The following is a 21,152-nucleotide window of genomic DNA, read 5'->3' on the forward strand; positions in this document are numbered from 1 at the left end:
ATGAGATATTTTATGTTCATCATATTAATGCAGTGAGTGACAGAGCCCCAAAATGCCTCAGTTTTTTTTCTTGGAATTTTACCCTTTTTTTTTCGATAAAATCTAAAAATCAGAAAGGGACAAATTAGGAAATGAAATCACATTTCAAGGGCATAATTGGCATCTAAAGTTATTTCCACGAATCCCTTGATGCCGCCGGATCTATTTCAAAAAAATTCAAAATCACTCAGAGTCCCGACCAGGTGACCACGGACCACTCCAATCTCCACCCGGTTCCCAGCAAACCCTAACGGGAATTAAACTATTCGGAGAAAGAAAAGAACCTAACCAAACCACCGAGACCAAGAGTGACCGAGATCGAGACGGAGACGGAGATGCATATGTGCATTCAAAATTTTCCCGTTAATTAAATTTTTATTTTTATTTTTATTTTCTCTGTTTGAGCTCGTCTTCTAGTTCTGGATCATTACTGTCCATCGTCCTCTCCGCCATTCCTTCCTGTTCGTTAAAGCAGCGGCCGGGATTTCTGAAGTCCCGCTAACTTCAAATGCAACCCACAACCCCACAATAACCCAACTTCAACCGACCAACTGAAAGCTCATACATTCTCTCTTAGCTTCCAATGGCTTCGAGGAACCAGAACAAACCTCCTCTACCCAACGCTCTTCCTCGAAGTCCTTCAAATGTGAAGTTTTTTCCCTCATGAATTTTTATTTATTATTATTTTTTGTTTCCGCGCTTCTAGGTTAGGGTTTTTTCTGTTATCCTGCTTCAGTGGTTTCTAGGCTAACGTGTGTTCTTTCCTTCTTCCGCTCTGATTTCGCAGAAGAAAGATAGCATTGATGAGGTTCCAATAGACAAGCGCAGGAAGATTGGATCAGGAAAGATGGTTGGACCAGCGACCACAGGTCGAACACGTCAGGCATTCTCAGTGGTGAATGCCGGTCAAGATCCTGCGGTCACTAGCGATTCTATTAGCAATGCGAGCTCCGATTGTGGCGGAATTGAATTTACAAAAGAAATTGTTGAAGCCCTCTTGAATGAGAAGATGAAAGGGAAGAACAAATTTGATTACAAGGTTCGTATGGAAGTTATTTCTTATCTTCTAAGTTATAAATTGTCTCCGTGTGGTTGGATCTTTTTTTTGATTATTTGCATTTTTTTTTGGTTTTACAGGGGAAATGCGAGCAGTTGACTGAGTATGTAAAGAAGCTTAGGCTTTGCATAAAATGGTTGCAAGAGCTAGAAGAAAACTATCTCCTTGAGCAGGAGAAGCTAAGGAATATGTTGGAATCTGCTAACATAAAATGCGCTGAAACCGGTAAACTTTTTCACTTCATCTCCCCTCCCTCCTTTCTCTCTAATTCTAACAGAAAAAGGGAATCGATGTGCTTAGACTGACTTGTGAATTTAATCTTTCTTAGAGGAGCAAATGAAAAACAGGGAGGGGGAACTGAACTCTATCATAGTGGAGTTGAAGAAAGATTTTGCTCTTTCACAGGAGAAATTTACAAAGGAAGAATTGGACAAGTTGGTAGGTTGCCATTTCTTCCTTCATTGAAATGCTTGACCCATTTACGTTTTTTTTTTCTTTTTCATTTTTCTTATTATTATATTCTTTGCTAAATGACTACTTTTACAATATAAACTCCAGGCTGCAATTGATTCTCTTAAAAGAGAAGAAGAGGCCAGAGTTGCTGTCGAGAAGGTGCGTGCTTCTTTAGCTGAAGAGCTTGAAAAGGCTCAGCACGAGCAGTTAACTGCAAATCAGAAGGTAATATTATAACCTTATCTTTAATTTCTGATATTTACTTTTGTTTATTTGTTTACCTGATAACCCTCTGTAACTAAATCCATTTTGATGACGTTAAATTATGCAGATAGCATCACTTAATGATATGTATAAGCGGTTGCAGGAGTATAACACAAGCTTACAACAATACAACAGCAAACTTCAGACAGAGCTTGCAACTGCCAATGAGTCCCTGAAACGTGTAGAAAAGGAGAAGGCTGCAATAGTGGAGAACCTCAGCACATTAAGAGGTCATTATAATTCGTTACAGGATCAATTAATTTCATCTCGAGTAAGTCATTTGTTGGCTTCTGGTTTCTTTTACTAAGGTTTCATGTATAGATAACTATTTTCTTTGCCAAATGAGTGAAGGCGTCTGACCATCCCATGTGACTGCACACATATAAAAAATTTGTTCTCTTCATATTTGTGGAATTCCCTACTGGTGCATCTATAATGTGAAGCAGTTCGCATGATGTTGTTTGATAAGGGGCTCTGAAATAAAGATATTTCCTTGTGTGGAGTTGAATGCTGGAAAATGGATTATCTATCCAAATTGCAGGCCTGGATTGTTGGTGTGGGGAGAAGATAATGATATTTTCATGGGTAGAGTAGAGCACTAAAGATTGTCTTCTTTTTAACCTCTATCGTCTATTCTAGATTTCCAGGATGAACTGTATTGCATCCAGTGGGTCATCCTAGGTTATAGCCTTTATGTAAGGAAATAGTGTACCTTCTAGAACATGCATTCCTTATTTTAGTTATTCATCATAGCCCTGCTTTGTCCCATATTTTGATGAGATGATCCATGCTTAGACTTCTATTTTAGACCATTAGCTTGGCCATTGTTTTGTGCACAATATATTAGTGCACAGAAAGTCTTGGAACATGTATTTTGATTGGTTCAAGGAAAATGGATGGGGCCAATATGTGATTTTCTTGATCCACAGCATTCCTCTTAAGTGATGCTTTCTTTTCCTTACAAACCATCTGAAAATGCAAGAAAGTTGAGTGCCGTGGGTGGCAAAATGAGTTGGAGGGCCCAACAGAAGTTTTGTTTTGTTAAATACCTTTACATTTTCTTCACAACTAGATATACTCAACTCATCTCAGCCTTAATCCCAAATGTCTGGCGTTTTCTACATAGATCCTTTCCTCCCATTATGCTCCATCAAGAGCCATATTTTCTTTTCAACATATGTGTTATTTAGCTTGTTATATATTGTAGGCAACCAAATGGACCCTAATAAAAAAAGTTCCTAGCTTTTTTCAGTATCTGACCTGTTCAGCATTTAGTAGCATTCTGACTAATTGTGCCTTCAACTATATATCTCCTCTGGCAATGTGAAGCTCAAAAAAGAACTAGTAAATGTAAATAAACAAAAAAGTCAGCATTTATTGCATTATTTTTGGGAATCAGTTAAAGATATGAAGGAAATGATGATTGTGGGAGGTAGAAAATGTGGCACTCATCAGGTTTGGCTTATCAATATAGCTGTAGTTTCATTCTCTGTTAACTTGTGAAATTTAACATTAAAAAGACAGTAGGTGATAGGTGTTGGCTTAGGATACTGAGTTTGTTCCTTCGTCTCTGCCACTTTTTGTGGCATCTGTATAATCTGGCATCTGCCCTCTGTCTGTGTATGTGAATAATAATCTATTTAAATGCACTAACAATTTATGATTTTTCTTGTTCAGTATTATTGCATTTTTTTTGCATTTTTATGATGTAATGATGTATTCATTTACACTTTACACATTCAACTTGTGTTGTGTTGTTGTGAATGTAATGTATATTCTACTTGTAGAAGCACCACTCATGCATGCAAACAGTGGATCTACATACATAAATACCTTTAGATGTTCACATGTGTGTATATCCATGCATTTATACATAGATAAGATCTTCAAATATGTTTTATATTTGAAAAAAAGATGCATGGGTTGTTTTTATAGGCTTCTCGGGATGAGGCTATCAAACAAAAGGAAGCTTTGACAGCTGAAGTGGGATGTCTTAGGGGAGAGTTACAACAAGTAAGGGAAGATCGTGATCGGCAACTAACACAGGTGCAGGCTTTAACAGCAGAAATTGTGAAGTATGAAGAAAGCACTGGGAAATCTTCTGCTGAGTTAGATAAGCTGATAGTAAAATCAAATGCTCTAGAGGTTTGTTAGTACAACTTGTTTCGTTCCCAAAGATTCATTGATTTTTGTATATATAAATCTGGTTCTTTTTTCCACCATTGGCAGGATACATGCTCCTCTCAGCGAGAGCAGATACAAATATTGCGCCGCCAGCTAGCAGCTGCAAATGAGAAGTTGCAGGTATTTGTATCCAGTTTTCCCCCCTATTAACTTCCATTGTTGTATAATTGTGTGCTACATAGAAATGCTGATAAACTACTGTCATTTCTTATTTTAGAGAGCTGATTTGTCAGCTTTGGAGACAAAGACTGAATTTGAGGAGCAGAAGAGAGTCATTCATGATTTGCAAAGTCACCTGGCAGAGGCAGATTTTAAAATTATTGAAGCAGAAAAGCTTAGAAAGAAGTTGCATAATACCATACTGGTACTTTTTACAATCATCACATCTTTGTGTATGATATTTCATATTGTTTCTTTTTAATTTTTGCTCAATGTCCTCTGAGATCTCTAAACCACAGGAGTTGAAAGGCAATATTCGAGTGTTCTGCAGAGTACGGCCTTTATTGCCAGATGATGGTGTTGGGGTGGAAGTTATTTCATATCCTACATCACTTGAAGCCCTTGAACGGGGCATAGACTTGCTACAAAGTGGTAAATCCCTGTCCATATATGTCTAGTGGTTGCCTTGTTGATTTTACTGAATGATTGGGTATAGCTACTTATATTACATTTCATTTGTAGCAGGGTCAAAACATGCTTTCACCTTTGATAAAGTATTCTCTCATGATGCCTCTCAAGAAGATGTGTTTGTAGAAATCTCACAACTGGTTCAGAGTGCGCTTGATGGCTATAAGGTTGCCCTTAGTTGGCCTTGTGTTATACATTTGAAATCAGAAATAGAAACTCGTTTTAATTGAGCAGTATTCATGCCTTGGTAGGAACTCGTTTTTATTTTAGCAGGGTCAAAACATGCTTTCACCTTTGATAAAACGAGTTTTACAATTCTATTTTTTATGAATTGTAATCCTTGGATCAAATAAAAAACTGTGGCATCAACGATGTTCATTTGTTTATTGTCTGATTTAAGTTCTTTTCCTCTCTTAAACTTGTCTAGGACTCTAGTATAGTTTTTAGGCTATTAGAGTGTTGGTTTAACGGCCACAGGATCAGTAGATGACTCTGAGGCTTGCATAATTTGCCATATGATGTTTGTTTGGAGGATTTGGGCCTTCAACTTCAGTGGACCACCTAAAAGATTGCCTATACTAGTGGTTAGCTTGATAAACTGACTTATATGATTCATGCATTTCTTTAGGAGTTTGATCTTTAGTAGTTCTATATTTTCTTTTTCATTTTCTCCTTCTGTCCACAAGAATATTGTAAATTAAAGGCATGGCATTAATGTTAGTATCCAGAACTGTGTACTTGGGGGATGTTCTAGTTTTAAACCATAATTCTTGATTTTATTGGATCAGGGACACCCTAGAGCCATGATCCTGAAAATCTGGGAAGTAGGATCACAATTCTATCCTCCTGGCCCGAACTTTTCTAAGAATATTGCAACATGTCAATTTGGTTCTACAACCTAAATAATGTTTGAGTTTCATTTAACCTATCTGCATGGGATTGCTCCTGCGTCAACTTTTCCACATGTTTCCACATACTTAGTACAGGTGGATGTTTTATTTTGTCTTTTTGTTATTAATGCAACCTGCCTTCTGGGGGAAATATGGCTTATCTTCCCCCTTTTCTCACACAGATGCACAGATATACATGTACTGTCTTCCAATTTGTCATCTATATGTCTCAAAGTTCAGCCAGTGAACAATCTTCTCTCTCTCCCTCTCTCTCTCTCTCTCTCTCTCTCCTGTGCACCTACAGCACTTGCATGCACGCAGTTATACTTCAAAGATAATTAAAAATTGTGTAGCAAAATACCTGTCACACATAAATACAACAGTCTACGTGACATGCCAAAGGTGAGGTCTGCATCTGGTTGACCCCTTTGGCCCTTTGAAGGCCCCAGATTGCCAGATCATCATTACTTTCATTTTCAGTTCTGGCTCCAATGCCATATTCTGGATCTTCTGGATACTTGGGCTGTAATTTTCTTTTTAAGATCATTGTTGAGCCAGTTAAGCTCTTAGATGCGATTCCTTGGATGGTACTTTTCCAACTTCCTATTCTTTGAAAATGTGATCTGGACAATTTTGAGGTCCAGACCCATCCATGGGCATTGTATTCGCATATTCTGGTATTTTCCCAAATGTTTTTGTGCCATTATTTGGTCATGTATCTTCATGATTTATTTTGGTGATCATTGTGTATTGGTGACACTTGGGTTTTTAATCTACTCATTTAGCTAGTTAGGTGCTAGTCTATGTTATTTTTGTTTTTTTGGCATTGTTTTGCATGGCTTCTGAGTTTTTAGGTTGTGGGAAAATTCTTGTACAATAAAGCCATAATTTGTCTAGGTTAAAGTGTGTGATGCCTATTGGAGACAGGGTCCAAAATGGGTTTGAATTTCCAAGAAGCATGTAATGCGTTTCCCAAGTAAATTGTTGAACAATAATGCCATAATTTGTGTAGGTTAAAATTTGTCAGATATCATGGAGATAGGTTTCAAGAAAAGGTTTGAGTTAAAAAAAAAATTAGGTTAGCCTTGTGAAGCTTTTTCATTAAAAGTTTGTGCCAATTTGTTGCTTTCTCAACATTTTAATGAAGCTACCCCAAATTAGGCGTAAGTGTTGATAAGAAGCAGAAAATATATATACTTATGCTATCCAGTTAAGCCTCAATTGTATCTATATTTTTCAGTCTTTTTGTAGAAAATATACTTATGCTATCCTTTCTTTGGTTAAGCCTCAATTCTATCTATGTTTTGCAGTTTAAAGAAGATTTTGCTTTTTTTGTTCTTTTCTTTAATAGATGCTTGCTTCCTGTACCTCTCCATAGGGTGCAAGTTCTATCCAATTCAAAGAAATGATGTTCCTTCGATTTTGGCAGGTCTGCATTTTTGCCTATGGGCAGACAGGTTCTGGTAAGACATATACCATGATGGGTAGGCCTGAAAATGCAGAGCAGAAGGGTTTGATTCCTCGTTCCTTAGAACAAATATTCCAAGCAAGCCAATTTCTTACTGCTCAGGGTTGGAAGTACAAAATGCAGGTTTTCCATTAAATCTTTCCTTCTCATCTATTACCTGTACTTCTTTATTTGAAATTAGAATTAGGATTTTGATTGTTTGTTTGGGTTCTTAACTATCACTTGTTTACCTGTTGTTATTAGGCTTCAATGTTGGAGATATACAATGAAACAATTCGTGATTTGTTATCACCAAATCGTTCAGGTCCCGATACATTACGTACAGAAAATGGTGTAGCTGGAAAACAATATGCAATTAAACATGATGCAAATGGCAACACACATGTTTCAGATCTCACCATTGTAGATGTTTGCACCATCAAAGAGGTTTCCTCCCTTTTACAGCAGGCAGCACAAAGCAGGTTAGTTAAATCCTGGGTTGTTTTGTGCCTGATTTATTTCATGCATAGTATGAAGCAAATGACATTTGAAGCCAAGCTCCATATTTATATTTTTATATAATTTCCCTTGGCCATCCTTTTCCCTCTGAGTTTTGGTTAGGATCTTATATGAGGCTATCGCTATTACTTTCAGGTCAGTAGGGAGGACCCAGATGAATGAACAATCATCAAGAAGTCACTTTGTCTTCACGTTACGCATATCTGGAACTAATGAGGTGAAATGTTGTCCTTGAGTGCTTTACTAAATAATACCGTAATGTTGCTTTGTTTGTATACTAATGAGTAATACACCTTTGATTTGCTAGAGTACTGAACAACAAGTGCAGGGTGTGCTAAATCTCATTGATCTAGCAGGCAGTGAGAGACTTTCTAAGAGTGGGGCAACTGGTGATCGGCTTAAGGAAACACAGGTATTCTAGCATCAGTTTTTCCCATTGTTCCTTGTTTTAAATGCGAATCTTCCTAAAATAAAAACAATGTTTTATGAACAACCAGGCTATTAATAAAAGTTTATCATGCTTGAGTGATGTTATATTTGCCCTTGCCAAGAAAGAGGACCATGTGCCATTCAGGAATTCAAAGCTTACATATCTTTTACAGGTAAAACTTGAACAATTTCTTTCCTTAGTTACATTTCTCATAGTTTGTCCATTCAATTAGATAAAAGTGAATATTATATTATTACTCTTTTTTACAAATTTATTTCACTTTCTGTTGAGGCCCGTGTACTGTTCCTGTTTTTTCTTGGAATGTCCATAACAGAAACTTCCACCTTTATCACAATCAAGGTTCAAAGTATTGACACGTATCGGCCCGTATCAGCCTATCGTATCGTTCTGGGACCCCTCTGTTACGCCCCTACAGTGGGTGTATTGGGGGTCTGACCGGTTCAGGGGGTGGAGGAGCCCTAAACCGCCCCCCTGGAACTGGTTGGAAAAAAGAATAAAAAAACCATGAAAAGCTGTATCGATTTGCCTGATACCCCCATACCGGCGTATCGGGCGTATCGATATTTTGAACCTTGATCACAATAACTTGTTTGATCTTTAAAGGTTGAAAATGGTGATGAATCAAGGATAATATTGGTGGAATTAATGTTATTAATGTGGTGAGAAGAAGTTATTTTGTCCTCTCTACTTGATGTAATGCCTATTTGGCTATTTGGTGCTTGGGTGCTGACTAGTCAATAAAAAAAGATATACTCAAAATTTAAGATATGGATGATATCTCAAAATAAGTCAATATAATTTGTAAGAAATAAAAGAATGCTAACAATCATTCTGTACCATGAACCTTTGACCATTTTCTGTACCCCTTGTTTGTGACAATTCTGTACCATGAACCTCCACTTTTGTCTTTATGCTTATTTTTATTTTATAATCTATCAGCCAAGGATGTTTATAACAGATGCTTGAATGACAGCATGTATGTAAAAGTTAAAAATCATATATTGTTATAGTTTGGGTAATTAGAGGCATGAATGAATAAGAAAAAGCTTGAAGTAGCTTTGTTATCAAACTGGTTGACCCAACTGTGACTGCAACATGAGAAGCAATTGACTAGTTAGTGATGGTCTGGACCTCTAGTTTGTCGGCTGGTGACTGTCCATTATTTTCATAAGACTGGGCAGGATCACTTGACTCAGGATTACTAGAGAAGCCTTACTTGAGCATTGATGGTCCTTGTTTGATTATCTTGATCATTCGTGATAGTTCATTATTGTTAGGTGAAACCCCTTCAGGTTGTGATAATTTCGTAAAATGGTTTGCTTAATTTCTCTGGCATTGGAGCATTCATTGTATGATTAGTTCCATCTTTTATGTGTGATGTGGAATAACTGTTGAGTGTGTTGCCAAAATGGAGATGAAATTTTTTTATGCTCCTGACAACATGCATTTTACTATTTAGGAACCATTGCTTATGAACATGTTGAATTCTTTGACTGGCATATGAGAATGCATTGAGCCTGTAAATAGACACAGCCTGGTGTTGCACATCCTCATTATAGCAGGCCTGTTTGTCAAGATTTTAAAAGGCTAAAGGCTTTAAGGCTTAAGCCTTGAGCCAAAAAAGGATATAATTCATAAGCAATAAAGACAAGAAAATATAAAATTACGATTTTATATGGCTTGTTTAATATATTAGACATGGGTACGAATGTTATCAGTATAGGATTTTTCCCCTAAAATCTAACTACCATATAAATCTAATGGTTCAGCTCAAGGATACGAACCAACAGTGTTTTAAGAGTAAGGCATTCTTGTTTCATTTCTTCCACCTGTTTTGCCTCAGTGAAGAGTGACCACTGTGATGCATGTGCTTTAGAAAAAATAGATTATCAACTATGGGGTAGATGGGCAAGCAGGTAAGAACAAAGCATGAACTATAAAGAATATGAACAAAACAAGCTATTTTCATGCACATTTGTATGCATTTACTTGTTATTTTTATATTTATTTATTTGTGCAATATGAGAATACAAAACAAGGCATTCTTTGTTTTTGTGCCTTAAATTTCTGTTTTGCCATCATGCCTTGGACATTATGAGGCCAAAGACCCAAAGATGTAAGCCTCAAACAATTCCCTAACCCTTGCTGGTGGCTTCTGGGGCTATCGAGGCCAGGCCATTTTTTTTTCCTAGCCTCACCTCGAGGCTTAGACCCTTGGCCTTGCCTCAACAGCCTTTTAAAACAATGTTCTTTATTAAAATATTTATCCTACTATTCCTTTTGGATTATTGAGCATTTATTGGCCTTTCTTGATTTCTATGTTTATCAGCCATGCTTAGGGGGAGACTCAAAGACATTGATGTTTGTCAACATCTCGCCTGACCCAACCTCTGTTGGTGAGTCTCTGTGCTCACTTCGTTTTGCTGCAAGAGTGAATGCATGTGAGATTGGGATCCCTCGGCGACAGGCCAACTTGAGAGCTCCGGATTCTCGGTTGAGTTATGGATAGAACTTGCCTTGTGTTCTACCAGTGTGATTCTTATAATCTGACTTCAATTGTGAAAAGAAAACCGAAAGGGTTTTCCAGTGCTGCGTGTAATTTGTATAGTGATTAATGAAGGAAATGGTTGTGTTTGTATCAACCGAATGTAGTGCGTTCTCCTCGAGTGCAGTGATACATTGTATTTCTAAGGATGTGTTATTCAAGCTGAGAATGTTTTTCTACTCGTTGTATATCTTGATCTTTTGATCAAATGCCGCAAATTTGTTGAGCAGGAGTATTTGCATTTGCCGTTGTCCCTTCTTGATGTTCGTGTTCTATCCTATGTAAACCTTACATTTTGATTTTAGTGGATCAGAATTTCTAGTTCATTCTGGAGGATCTAAGAAGGGTAAAAAATAGTTTGCATTAAGAACTTAATACGATATTAAAGCTGCATCTTTGTGCTGTGGCTGTGGTAGGCTGGTAGCATGTAGTTTTACCATTTTCCTCTTCAATATGAGATGCTTTACGGTGAGTGATTTATGATTAGCGGTCTTTCTGGAGGATCTAAGAAGGGTAAAAAATAGTTTGCATTAAGAACTTAATACGATATTAAAGCTGCATCTTTGTGCTGTGGCTGTGGTAGGCTGGTAGCATGTAGTTTTACCATTTTCCTCTTCAATATGAGATGCTTTATGGTGAGTGATTTATGATTAGCGTCTTTCCCTTACTATAAAGTGCTATTTGATATTTTAGTTTTTTACTAGTTTATAGGTGTGTACCTTGTTAGAAAATGCCAGTGGTGCTGGATTAAATTCGAATCCATCTGATTGTTAAGATTTGAATTTGAATTCAAGTCTTTAAATCTGACCAAATTCTAATGCAGATTGTTAGTAATTGGATTGGATGCGGATTTTGCTGTATCTGATCTGAGTGTGATCCGATTACAGCCCTAATTTCAATGTTTACCATCAGTTTCTTTATCTTCGCAGTGCACTGCAGTCTGCTCAACCTCTAACACGCCACAAATGGATCCACTGATATCAGTGGATTGATAGATCTGGAGAGTTGCGGTTGGGTTCTCTAATGCGTCAGTGTTTTTTAACCTACCGTTGACTGAGCCGGTTAAATTATCACTCAGTCAAGATTTTAGGTCCGATTTTTATGAAATCCACCATTTGATCAAAAACCAAAAACCATGTGACCCAAGCAGTTTAACTTTATGTGGACAAAGAGGGTGAGGAAGGTCATCCCAAATAGATAACGAAGGGGTGACAGTTCTATTGCGACATGGGTCTTAGCAATAAATGTGGGACAAACGTCAAACACTTGTTTCCCTGCATGATTTTCAAAACCGGACCGAACTGGAAAAACCGTTTGACTTGGGCAGTGGTTTGCGGGTTAATATTTTCATTTTTAATGTTTTAAATAAAAAAACAAAAAATAAAATGCCAATTATACCCCATGATTTTTGAATCCCAATCCTAGTCCTTTATTCGATTTAGCCTTCAGGGTTCCCGAGTTCCCTCCTCACTCAGTCACTTCTCAGTCCTCTCAACTCTCAAGTCTCAACCCTCACACCCTACCACCTGCGGCGGCCATCAACTCTGGCATCCGACGGCGACATACACCGATGGCGATCGGCGAACTTGCAGTGGCGGATGGCGAGCGACTTGCAGCAACGACGACTTGCAGCTGTGGACTGCCCGAGCCCACCAGTGGCGTATGCCTGAAGGTAGTATTATTTTTTGCTGATTTTTTTTTGGTTTAATTGATTTTTTTTTTTAATTCTTTGGACATGCTAGAATGGTATAATTTGTTGTCATCAAGGAATTTGTTGTCATTAAGCCTGTATATATATGCTTGTTTTGTAAGCATGAATTAATTTTTCTAGAGATTTTTTTTCTTTGGTAAGATTTCTAGAGACAACTTGAGATTGAAAGAAAATGACTCTAAAGGGGTCACTTAATTCCTTCATCCTTATTTTTACTGATTAATGAGGGAGTTCTTGATTCAACTGAATCAATCAATTAACTGATTAAGAGCTGCCCCTTCACTGTGCCTTGATTAATCCTTATTTTTGGAAAATTTTCTATATATTTTAAAAAATTCTGTATTTTTTGGAAATTTCTGTATTTTTATATTTTTATTTTTATATATTTTTTATTTTTTTTTCATATGTTGTTCTGTTTCCTATATTTATCTGTGTATTTTTTGTATTTTATTTAAATTTATATGATATTTTTATTATATATAAGTATTTTTTGTTTTTTATTTATTTGTGACATCACGGGTCGAACCACTCAACCTGGACGGTTGAACCGCTGAACCAAAAAACGGTGCCCTGACCGGTTCGGTTTTAAAAACCATGCACTGCAGGTCCTGTTACCGTCATAATAGGTGATACATCTTGGACAGGATTAGGAAGATATTTCAAGGAAGCTGTGCTTCAACCGTTGCGACCTACAATTGACAAGGTCCTACCCAAGAGATTATCTTATCCAGGCCAACATTCTATTTGAATGGAGGTCTGCAATCCTAAAAAGTAATTTGGACAGTACAAAGAGAGCCATTCTAATTGTAAAACTACAGCTGGAACTAGATGCACCGAAATCTTGTTCTCAATACCGATTCTTTGTATACGCAGTCTCCAAAATGGGAATCGTTAAATGGTGGGTTCGGCCTTATTTCATTGTTAAATTTAATATAATGTCTTGAACCAAAGCTTCTGTCAGTTTAAACAGATTTTTTTTTTTTCTTATCAATCTTTCCTGCAAAATTATGCAATTTGGAGAGGTAACTATTTATGACAAACCAGTTTTCAAGCTTATCATTTTTCCCATCCTAATTGGATAGAAAATATCCCATTAGACTCTGACTCTTACATGCATTAATAATTTGATATCTAGTATGTGCATGATCATCACAAAAGTTTTTTTTTTTTTTTTTTTTTTTTTTCAGTATTACACATTAAAAACTAAATGTTGTAAATTAAATTTGTCATAATGGAATTGAGAACTCATTAAGATACAAAGAATACCTAAGAAGGTATGAATTGTGGAGCTTATTTACATTTATCCCAGCTGATACAAATGTGTGATTCCATTTTGTCAATTCTTTTTAGTATGTTGTCAAGATTCAAGAAGACTATCTGCATGTAGAGTCTGAACATCTTTAAATAGGGTCAGTTCATGGATCTAATTAGTCCATGCCCTTTTACCATTTGTCTCTTGTTTTACTTATTATACATTCTTGACTTTATTTGGTATGTTTTTTTTTTTTTTTTACTTTATAGAATTACCAAAATTGCTTTGGTTTCAAGGCTTTACATCAGCTTAAGCTACCACATGCACCGAGTGGAAATGGCTTTCAGTTGATGATGAATTTTTGATTACATTCATCATTAAATGTCATTTTCCTCAATACTAAAAATATGATAATGTCTCTTAACCAGTTCTTTCTTACATGGCAAATTCCTATTTTCATTATCAAACCTATACTGTTCTTGGATGGCAACAGCAGAGCACAGAAAAAAACAACTAAAGAAGAAGAAGAGTCTTGAATTGTCCTTCAATTGTATATGAGCGGATGTGGAACAAAAGTCTTGTCCTTCAATTGTATATGAGCAGATGTGGAACAAATGTCAGGGAGGTACTGGACAGTTGAAAACTGATCTTCTTCTTCACTAAAACAAAAACAGGGGAATCCCCTAAATCTCATCCCTTTGATCTTCTCTTCTGTTTTTCTCTTTCTAAAATATCCTCTTTGTACAACAAAAACAGGTTTAAGGTTTCCTATCCCTGCCTTTAATATATATATTTTTGTCTATCATATGAGAAAACTGATTGTGATGATTTTGATAGGATTTGGAAAAATGGGACTTTTGGATCAAAGAATTGGATTGAGAATATACTTGTCTTCTTTTCGTTTTATTTTTAAATTTTTTCTTAGGTGACTTTTAGAATTTAATGTTCTGTAAATTTGTCCTCAGATTTGTATAGTGATGTGTATATTATAGGACTGAGAGGAGGTTGGGGTGGATTCTTCTTAATGAATTTGGAACTCGGGAAGTTTACCATTTATATTAATATATAGACCATTGTCCAATGTTGGTCCCAGCTATCTGTGGTATGGACTTATCATAGAGCATTTTTTAAATCTTTTTTGCATGAAGTGTCTGCTCTCAAAGCTCAAACATGCATTCTCAATTTCTCATGCTGGATATCAAATTGCAATCTCTAGCAGGCCCTTGGGTTAGATAGAAAATAGCCCCCATTAGACTCACTCTCAATCATGGCTCTAAAATGCATTGATATTTTGATATGTAGCAATGAATCTTCTGATCTTCTAATTGCTGAGCTTTATAGAGCAAATACAAGATATATTTTGTCATGAATGACAGTGATTTTCGTATTGGAGTCCTTCCTTCCTAATTCCTTGCACTGACCTGAATACTTGAAATCAAAATAGTTATTATGCCATTTGGTTCATAACCTCTTGGAGAAGAGCAGTGGTATCCTGATAACATGATTGTGTTTGAGGTAGGTTCTGCATCTTCACTGCATCTTCAAGCTGTCAAAACATCATGGAAAGTGGTTCAACTTCAACTCATAGACCAACTCTTTTATGAAATTAGCAAATTACATATGCATAAAGGATTAAAGTCTGAGTGTTATGCAGTTGCATATTCGTAAGCTGTGGTTAAGGTTGTGTAATTGATTGACTATTTGTTGGATAATTTAAGTTTGTAGGTATTAGGGACTCTCTAGAGTCCAACCAATTATTCATACTTTGTTTACCAAAGAAAAGATTATTCATACTTTTAATGCTTATTCTTTAAACTTCACATTGTAGATGTCCTGATTATTCAATTTTTAAATTATTATTCGCTTTTCTTTTTCTTTATCTGAATGCTTGAAGTTTTGGTAGTACACAAATGGTTCATTTGACTTGCAATATCCTCATATGCACTGTATTACAAATTTAAGTGGGTCGTCACTGAGTTTCAGCCTAGCAGTAGAGAGCTGCATTTATTGAAAGCCTAAATACCACCTGATTATAATCAGATTGTGTAAAGATAGATGGCTTCATATGATATTTTAGCGATGAAAATCTGCAAGAAAGAAAAGACAGATGATTGTATTTATTACCTTTTCCACACTATCGAACAATTTGTTGGCCAAACCAATTAGAGGTTGTTTATCGTTGGCTGGAGCTGCAGAGATAACAGTGTCAAAATCATAGTACATGATAGTGGACTTCAGCCGCAGATACTTCCTTATATAACTCCATGCATCTTTTCCTATCAAATCCCCTAACGCCATCAGATCAAAGGCATATTTCCTTAGCCTGTAAGCACTCCCTTTTGGCCCCACATTAGCTATATAAATTCCCTTCTTGAGAAATGAGCGAGTCCCAGTTTCTTCATTTGCTATCTCTGTATATACAGGAAATTCCAGGTGAATGTTTGTGAGAATATCAAGTCTTGAAGATTTTATAAGAACTCTAAAAGCATAATTTTGTGCTGTTTTCCGTTTCAAGTGTCCCTAGAACTCAAATACATTTGGACAGTGGATACTTCACCATCAAAATTCACAGCTTAATACAGAAGAGCAAAAGTATTTGGGCAGACATTTTCAGAACTGCTCATTGTTCTTCTCTTCAACAAGCAGAGAACAAATCTTACAAAGTTTCAATTACTCTTTTACATGCTTCAAAAGATAAAAGCTTCCAAGTTCACAACAATGAAAATGGGCTCCTCAGAATTTGAAAGTCAATCAGGACTTACTGTCTTTAGCAAAGAACTCTTAGCCAACAATGTTGAATGGTAATCTACTTTTCATGAATACAATTGAGATTACAAGTTTGATGCCATCATGAGATGGGAATATGGGATTAAAGCTGCAAAAGTTTAAGCAGCATAGTTATCCTTGATCACAAAAGCAGTTACCTTGACAAGATTTTATGTGGGATCAAATAAATGTGTATATGATCAATCTCTGTAACTGTAACATCTCTTTCCTTTTTTGAATTTGTGATTTTAACTTACGTTTTGGAAATTGCAGTCTAAAGCTTTTGGGGTTTTGCTAACGTACAAACAATGTTGAACTAACGAGAACTGGTGGAAATCAAGGAAAAAAGTATTTTGTATGTAGACATACTGCGTGAACAAAGAACTTACTGTTGAAGACAGGAGGGACAGGGATAGGGCCAGTGAGCCAGAATCCATTATCCTCGGCAAGAGAAGCCCCAGAACTGAACGGAAAAGAAAGAGCAATCGCAGGAAGTCCTATAGCAATCCTTCTTGTAGTCTGTAGTGGAAGTCTTTGAGATTCCTCTGTGTTCTTGCATGCAAATCCAACAACTGTTCTTCTTCTTCTACTCAAGTCGCCAAACGTCTTGGGTCTGGTGGGTATGACCTCACAAGCTCCATTTAAATTTGCCACACAAGCCATGGTCTTGGGCATAAACTGAGTACGAGTAGCGATGGTAGTCACTTGCCTCACCTGTAGTAGTGTAATGCCTTTCTCAGGCAAATTCAAACCGATAAACGGTGGTTGTCTAATGGGGGTTTCTCCTATCCAATATCCACAACTGAAAAAGAGTATTGGCTGATCGCTTCGCTTCTCTTAACCACAAAAACATCCGAAGAGGCAAATGGGTAATTCGGTCCTTCCAAAGGAAAACTTTAGCCACGTGGATGTGATTACTTTTTCCGCTTCAAATGTAACTTCCAGGAGTCGGTTCACCTGCCAACAAGACAAATTCCAACACCCTACCAACTTGCGGGGACCAACCGCCATGTATGAGATGTCTGGTGTCGGATGTTACTAGGGTGTTAGAACGAATCTTATTGGCAGGTAATCCGGAATGAAATTCCAGATGTGACTTGAATCAAAACTTTTAAGGGATGAAGAGTTTTAAGGTCTTACCCTTTTTGAGGGGACCCTTCCAGAAAATCTCAGAGGCCAGGGGCAGGCGCAGCCCAAGAGGGGGTTTGGAAATAGTTTTCAACCAGCAATCGACGCGTCTCGGTTAATACCGAACTGCACAGAGGAACTATCTTTTCTTTCTTTTGTCTTTCAGCCGATGTGGGACTACGAAACTATAACATGGCAGAACGGAAAGCATTGTACAGAACAGAACTAGTAGATTAGTGCTACGGTACTATCCCTCGCTGATTTTATTTTATTTTTTTTTACTTCATGGGGCTATCATCCCCTTTCCCTTAACCCCCCAACCCCTGGTGGCAGCGGGATTTGATACCAGGTCTCTACTCCGACGACTCAGAGAACCTACTAACTGAGCCACCGTCAGTATTAGTCCACATTTTCTTTGCGATCTACCAGAGTAGCACCGGCCATTTTGCTATTTTGATCTGGTTCAGGTGATCATATGCACTACAGTCGGATCCTGAGTCTCCCTCATGAATGGCGCTCTCATTACTATCAAGTTCTTCAAGCGGATTCTCCCCAGAAGTCTCCCAAGTTACCTTCAAATCGACTTCTACACCACCCAATTCGTAGGAAAAGATCTTAGACCTCCACTTAGTTCTCTACAATGTGGGGCTCTCTTGCAGTCATTTACTAACACCAAATCCTATGCAGAAGGTAAGCGACTCCATGCCTACATGACCACTTCTAATATTCTCTTTAATAACACCTATCTGAACACCAAGCTTTCTGCCTTTTACGCAATCTGTGGCTCCATTACTGAAGCTCGTGCTGTTTTCGATGGAATCATATTGAAGAACTCATTCTTATGGAATTGCATGATTCGGGGATATGCATGCAACGGTTTCTCTTTGAATTCTATTGTTCTGTACCGCGAGATGATGAGTTTTGGCCAAAAGGCGGACAATTTTACGTACCCTTTTGTTCTCAAAGCTTGTGGTGATCTGTTACTTGTGGAAGTTGGTAGGAAAATTCATTCTGAGCTAGTCATTCGTGGGTTGGAATCAGATGTCTATGTGGGCAATTCTCTTCTGGCAATGTACTTGAAATTTGGTGACATGGAAACTGCTCGGAGACTGTTTGATGGAATGTCCCTACGAGATTTAACTTCTTGGAACACCATGATTTCTGGTTACATAAAGAATCATGAATCAGGAGAAGCTTTGTCAGTTTTTTACTTAATGAGTAGAATTGGGCAAAGAGCAGATTGTACGACTTTGCTCGGTGTCCTCTCTGCATGTGCAGATTTAGGAGCATTGAAACAGGGGAAGGAAATACATGGTTTTGTTATCCGCAATGATATTGGGTTTTCTAATATTTTTGTGATAAACTCTCTCATCAATATGTACAGTCACTGCAATTCTATAGTTTGTGGAAGGCGGTTGTTTGACAAGATGATTGATAGAGATACCGTATCATGGAATTCTATGATTTTGGGTTACGCTCAAGCTGGAGATGCTTTTGAAAGTTTACGACTTTTCTGTCAAATGGTTTCAGAAGGTAGAATGCTCGATGAAGTTACTTTTATTGGTGTCCTTGGTGCTTGTGACCAGATCATGGCCTTGCAGTTTGGCATGTCTGTTCATGCTTATCTTGCTCAAAAAGGGTACGCTATGAACACAGTTGTGGGGACTGCCCTTATAGACATGTATGCAAAATGTGGGAGCTTAGATTGTTCATATAGGATATTTGAATGGATGGCTGAAAGGAATTTGATCTCTTGGAGTGCTATGATTACAGGATTTGGGCTTCATGGGAGGGGAAGGGAGGCTATAGCCACCTTCAATGAAATGAAGGTGAATGGAATTATGCCAGATAAGGTCACTTTCACTTCAGTTTTGTCAGCATGTAGTCATGCAGGATTGGTTGATGAGGGGTTTGACGTTTTTTACCAAATGATAAAGAAGTACAAGATGAAGCCTGGGGTTGAACATTATTCTTGCATGGTGGACCTTCTTGGCCGTGCTGGGCGTTTAGATGATGCTTATGAGTTCATCAAATCTATGGAAGTGAAACCTACTGTTGATATTTGGGCTTCATTTCTTTCCGCTTGTCGTATCCACCACAATGTCAAGCTAGCTGAGATTGCTGCACAAAACATTTTTGATTTGAACCCAAATGGCATCGGCTCCTACATCTCCCTTTCTAACATTTATGCAGCAGAGAAAAGATGGGACAATGTGGAAAGAGTGAGAGCCTTAATGAGATCAAAAGGATTGAAGAAACCACCAGGCTGCAGCTTTCTTGAATTGGATAAAGTGGTTCACCGTTTCCTAGTTGGAGATAAATCGCACCCACAATACAAGGCTATCTATGCCATGTTGGAAGAATTAAATTGGCAACTAAAGGTGGCCGGATACAAACCAGAAACAAGTTCTGTGTTCTATGATGTTGATGATGATGTGAAGGAGAAGATGCTCTGGGATCATAGTGAGAGGCTGGCTATTGCTTTTGCTCTTATCAACAGTACCCCTGGAACAGTTATCAGAATCACCAAAAACCTCCATACCTGCAGAGATTGCCACACAGTGACCAAACTTATCTCCAAACTCATGGGTTAAGAGATTATTATGAGGGATGCACATCGGTTCCACCACATTAAGAATGGATTATGTTCTTGTGGTGATTACTGGTGATTAATGGTATATACTATATGCCGTGGTAAATTGGTAACTGTACATTCTAGAAATGCGAGTTAAGGGAAGATCTTTTATTCAAAGTAGGGATAGGTGAAACAGTTGATACAGTTCAATGAAACTAAATTTCACTGACATTATTTGCATCTGCTTCTTCTTTATTTAGTTCCTTAGCAATAGAGTACATAACTTGAACATTGAAAGGGATCTTCCCAATGTGTTGTCTGACTAATTGACGGAGTCATCATCAACACTCATATCAATTCCCGCATCAAATGGGAATGGCTCCTGATGGATCGATTTTTGGTGAAGTGTGAATTTTTTGTGCTAAGTACCTCGTCATTTGGTTTGCTTCCAAGTGGTCGATGACTCAGGCCGAAGTGGAGAACTTTGGTTGCCGAGCTGAGTCAAGCTGGGTAGGCTAGGTGGCGAGCTGACTATAGTGCTGAGTTACCTGTGAGGTGCCGGGTTGACCGGGTGCTGAGCTTCCTGTGAAGTGTTGGGATGACTTGGTGGTGAGTTGCCTGTGAGGTGCTGGGCTGACCTGGTGGCGAGCTGCCTGTGAGGTGCCGGGCTTACCTGGTGGCGAGCTGGATTGATGAGCTTTGTTGCTCTTTGGAGACTTGCAAGGAACCAAAATGTCAGAGGACTTGAGGTGGCTAACCCGGCGAGGTCGCTCTGATGCTTAAGTCAGTACTCTCATAGTAGACAACGAGCTAAAACTCACACAGTATGAGAGCTAGAATTTGCTTACTTGCTTACTCGCTTCCCCCGCTTGCCATTGGGGTTGGTGCCTTTATATAGGCATTATTCACGTACCGCCCCCGAGATCTTCGGGAGGTCGTGTTTAATTGGCCCGAGATCCTCGGAGGTAACTGCCATGCATGTTGACCATCTTCCGAAATGAGGGCTAACCTCCAAGGACCGTGGGGTATGCATGCCGAATTTGTCAGCGATCACGTCTCGCAGGTCGCCAGGTTGGACACCATCAACTTGGCGAGTTGTTGCCTGAGCGGTTCCGGGTGTCACCTAGTTGTTCTAAGGTGCCATGTGTCACAATTTCATTGGAGGGAAAAATCCGCCCTCATCATTTGCTCTCTACTCCCGAGCTAAAAGAAACTCAGCGAAGGGAGTAAATTTCTCCTTTTGG

The 21,152-nt window shown here is 38.0% G+C and overlaps 3 protein-coding genes across 4 annotated transcripts; 2 read left to right on the top strand and 1 right to left on the bottom strand.

The window, feature by feature from the left end:
• The first annotated feature begins 210 nt into the window (after positions 1 to 210).
• On the top strand, positions 211 to 10,802 carry LOC148878081 (kinesin-like protein KIN-14D). 2 transcript variants are annotated; one of them, XM_088948682.1, is made up of 17 exons: positions 211 to 685; positions 827 to 1,078; positions 1,177 to 1,321; positions 1,425 to 1,534; positions 1,655 to 1,774; positions 1,881 to 2,084; positions 3,749 to 3,958; positions 4,043 to 4,117; positions 4,215 to 4,361; positions 4,456 to 4,588; positions 4,682 to 4,791; positions 6,944 to 7,105; positions 7,226 to 7,443; positions 7,616 to 7,697; positions 7,788 to 7,892; positions 7,978 to 8,082; positions 10,261 to 10,802. In XM_088948682.1, the coding sequence occupies exons 1-17, from the start codon at positions 623 to 625 to the stop codon at positions 10,438 to 10,440; spliced, it is 2,421 nt and encodes an 806-aa protein (XP_088804808.1). In that variant the 5' UTR covers positions 211 to 622; the 3' UTR covers positions 10,441 to 10,802. The 2 variants fall into 2 exon arrangements, with proteins under 2 accessions (XP_088804808.1, XP_088804816.1); XM_088948690.1 differs by having other exon boundaries at positions 1,917 to 2,084.
• Positions 10,803 to 14,667: 3,865 nt separating this feature from the next.
• PNSL3 (PsbQ-like 1) lies at positions 14,668 to 16,880 on the bottom strand. Its single transcript, XM_088948715.1, has 3 exons — positions 16,595 to 16,880; positions 15,564 to 15,850; positions 14,668 to 14,985 (listed from the first exon to the last, which is right to left on the bottom strand). The coding sequence occupies exons 1-3, from the start codon at positions 16,878 to 16,880 to the stop codon at positions 14,887 to 14,889; spliced, it is 672 nt and encodes a 223-aa protein (XP_088804841.1). The 3' UTR covers positions 14,668 to 14,886.
• Positions 16,881 to 17,253: 373 nt separating this feature from the next.
• LOC148878083 (pentatricopeptide repeat-containing protein At1g11290, chloroplastic-like) lies at positions 17,254 to 20,148 on the top strand. The gene is made up of 3 exons (XM_088948701.1): positions 17,254 to 17,577; positions 17,667 to 18,023; positions 18,132 to 20,148. Exons 2-3 carry the CDS (start codon positions 17,840 to 17,842, stop codon positions 19,925 to 19,927), a joined length of 1,980 nt encoding a protein of 659 aa, XP_088804827.1. The 5' UTR covers positions 17,254 to 17,577; positions 17,667 to 17,839; the 3' UTR covers positions 19,928 to 20,148.
• The last annotated feature ends 1,004 nt before the right edge of the window (positions 20,149 to 21,152 follow it).

Source organism: Nelumbo lutea, chromosome 1 (genome assembly GCF_056320005.1).
Source record: "Nelumbo lutea isolate HS-2025 chromosome 1, American lotus-T2T, whole genome shotgun sequence".
NCBI lineage: Eukaryota > Viridiplantae > Streptophyta > Magnoliopsida > Proteales > Nelumbonaceae > Nelumbo > Nelumbo lutea.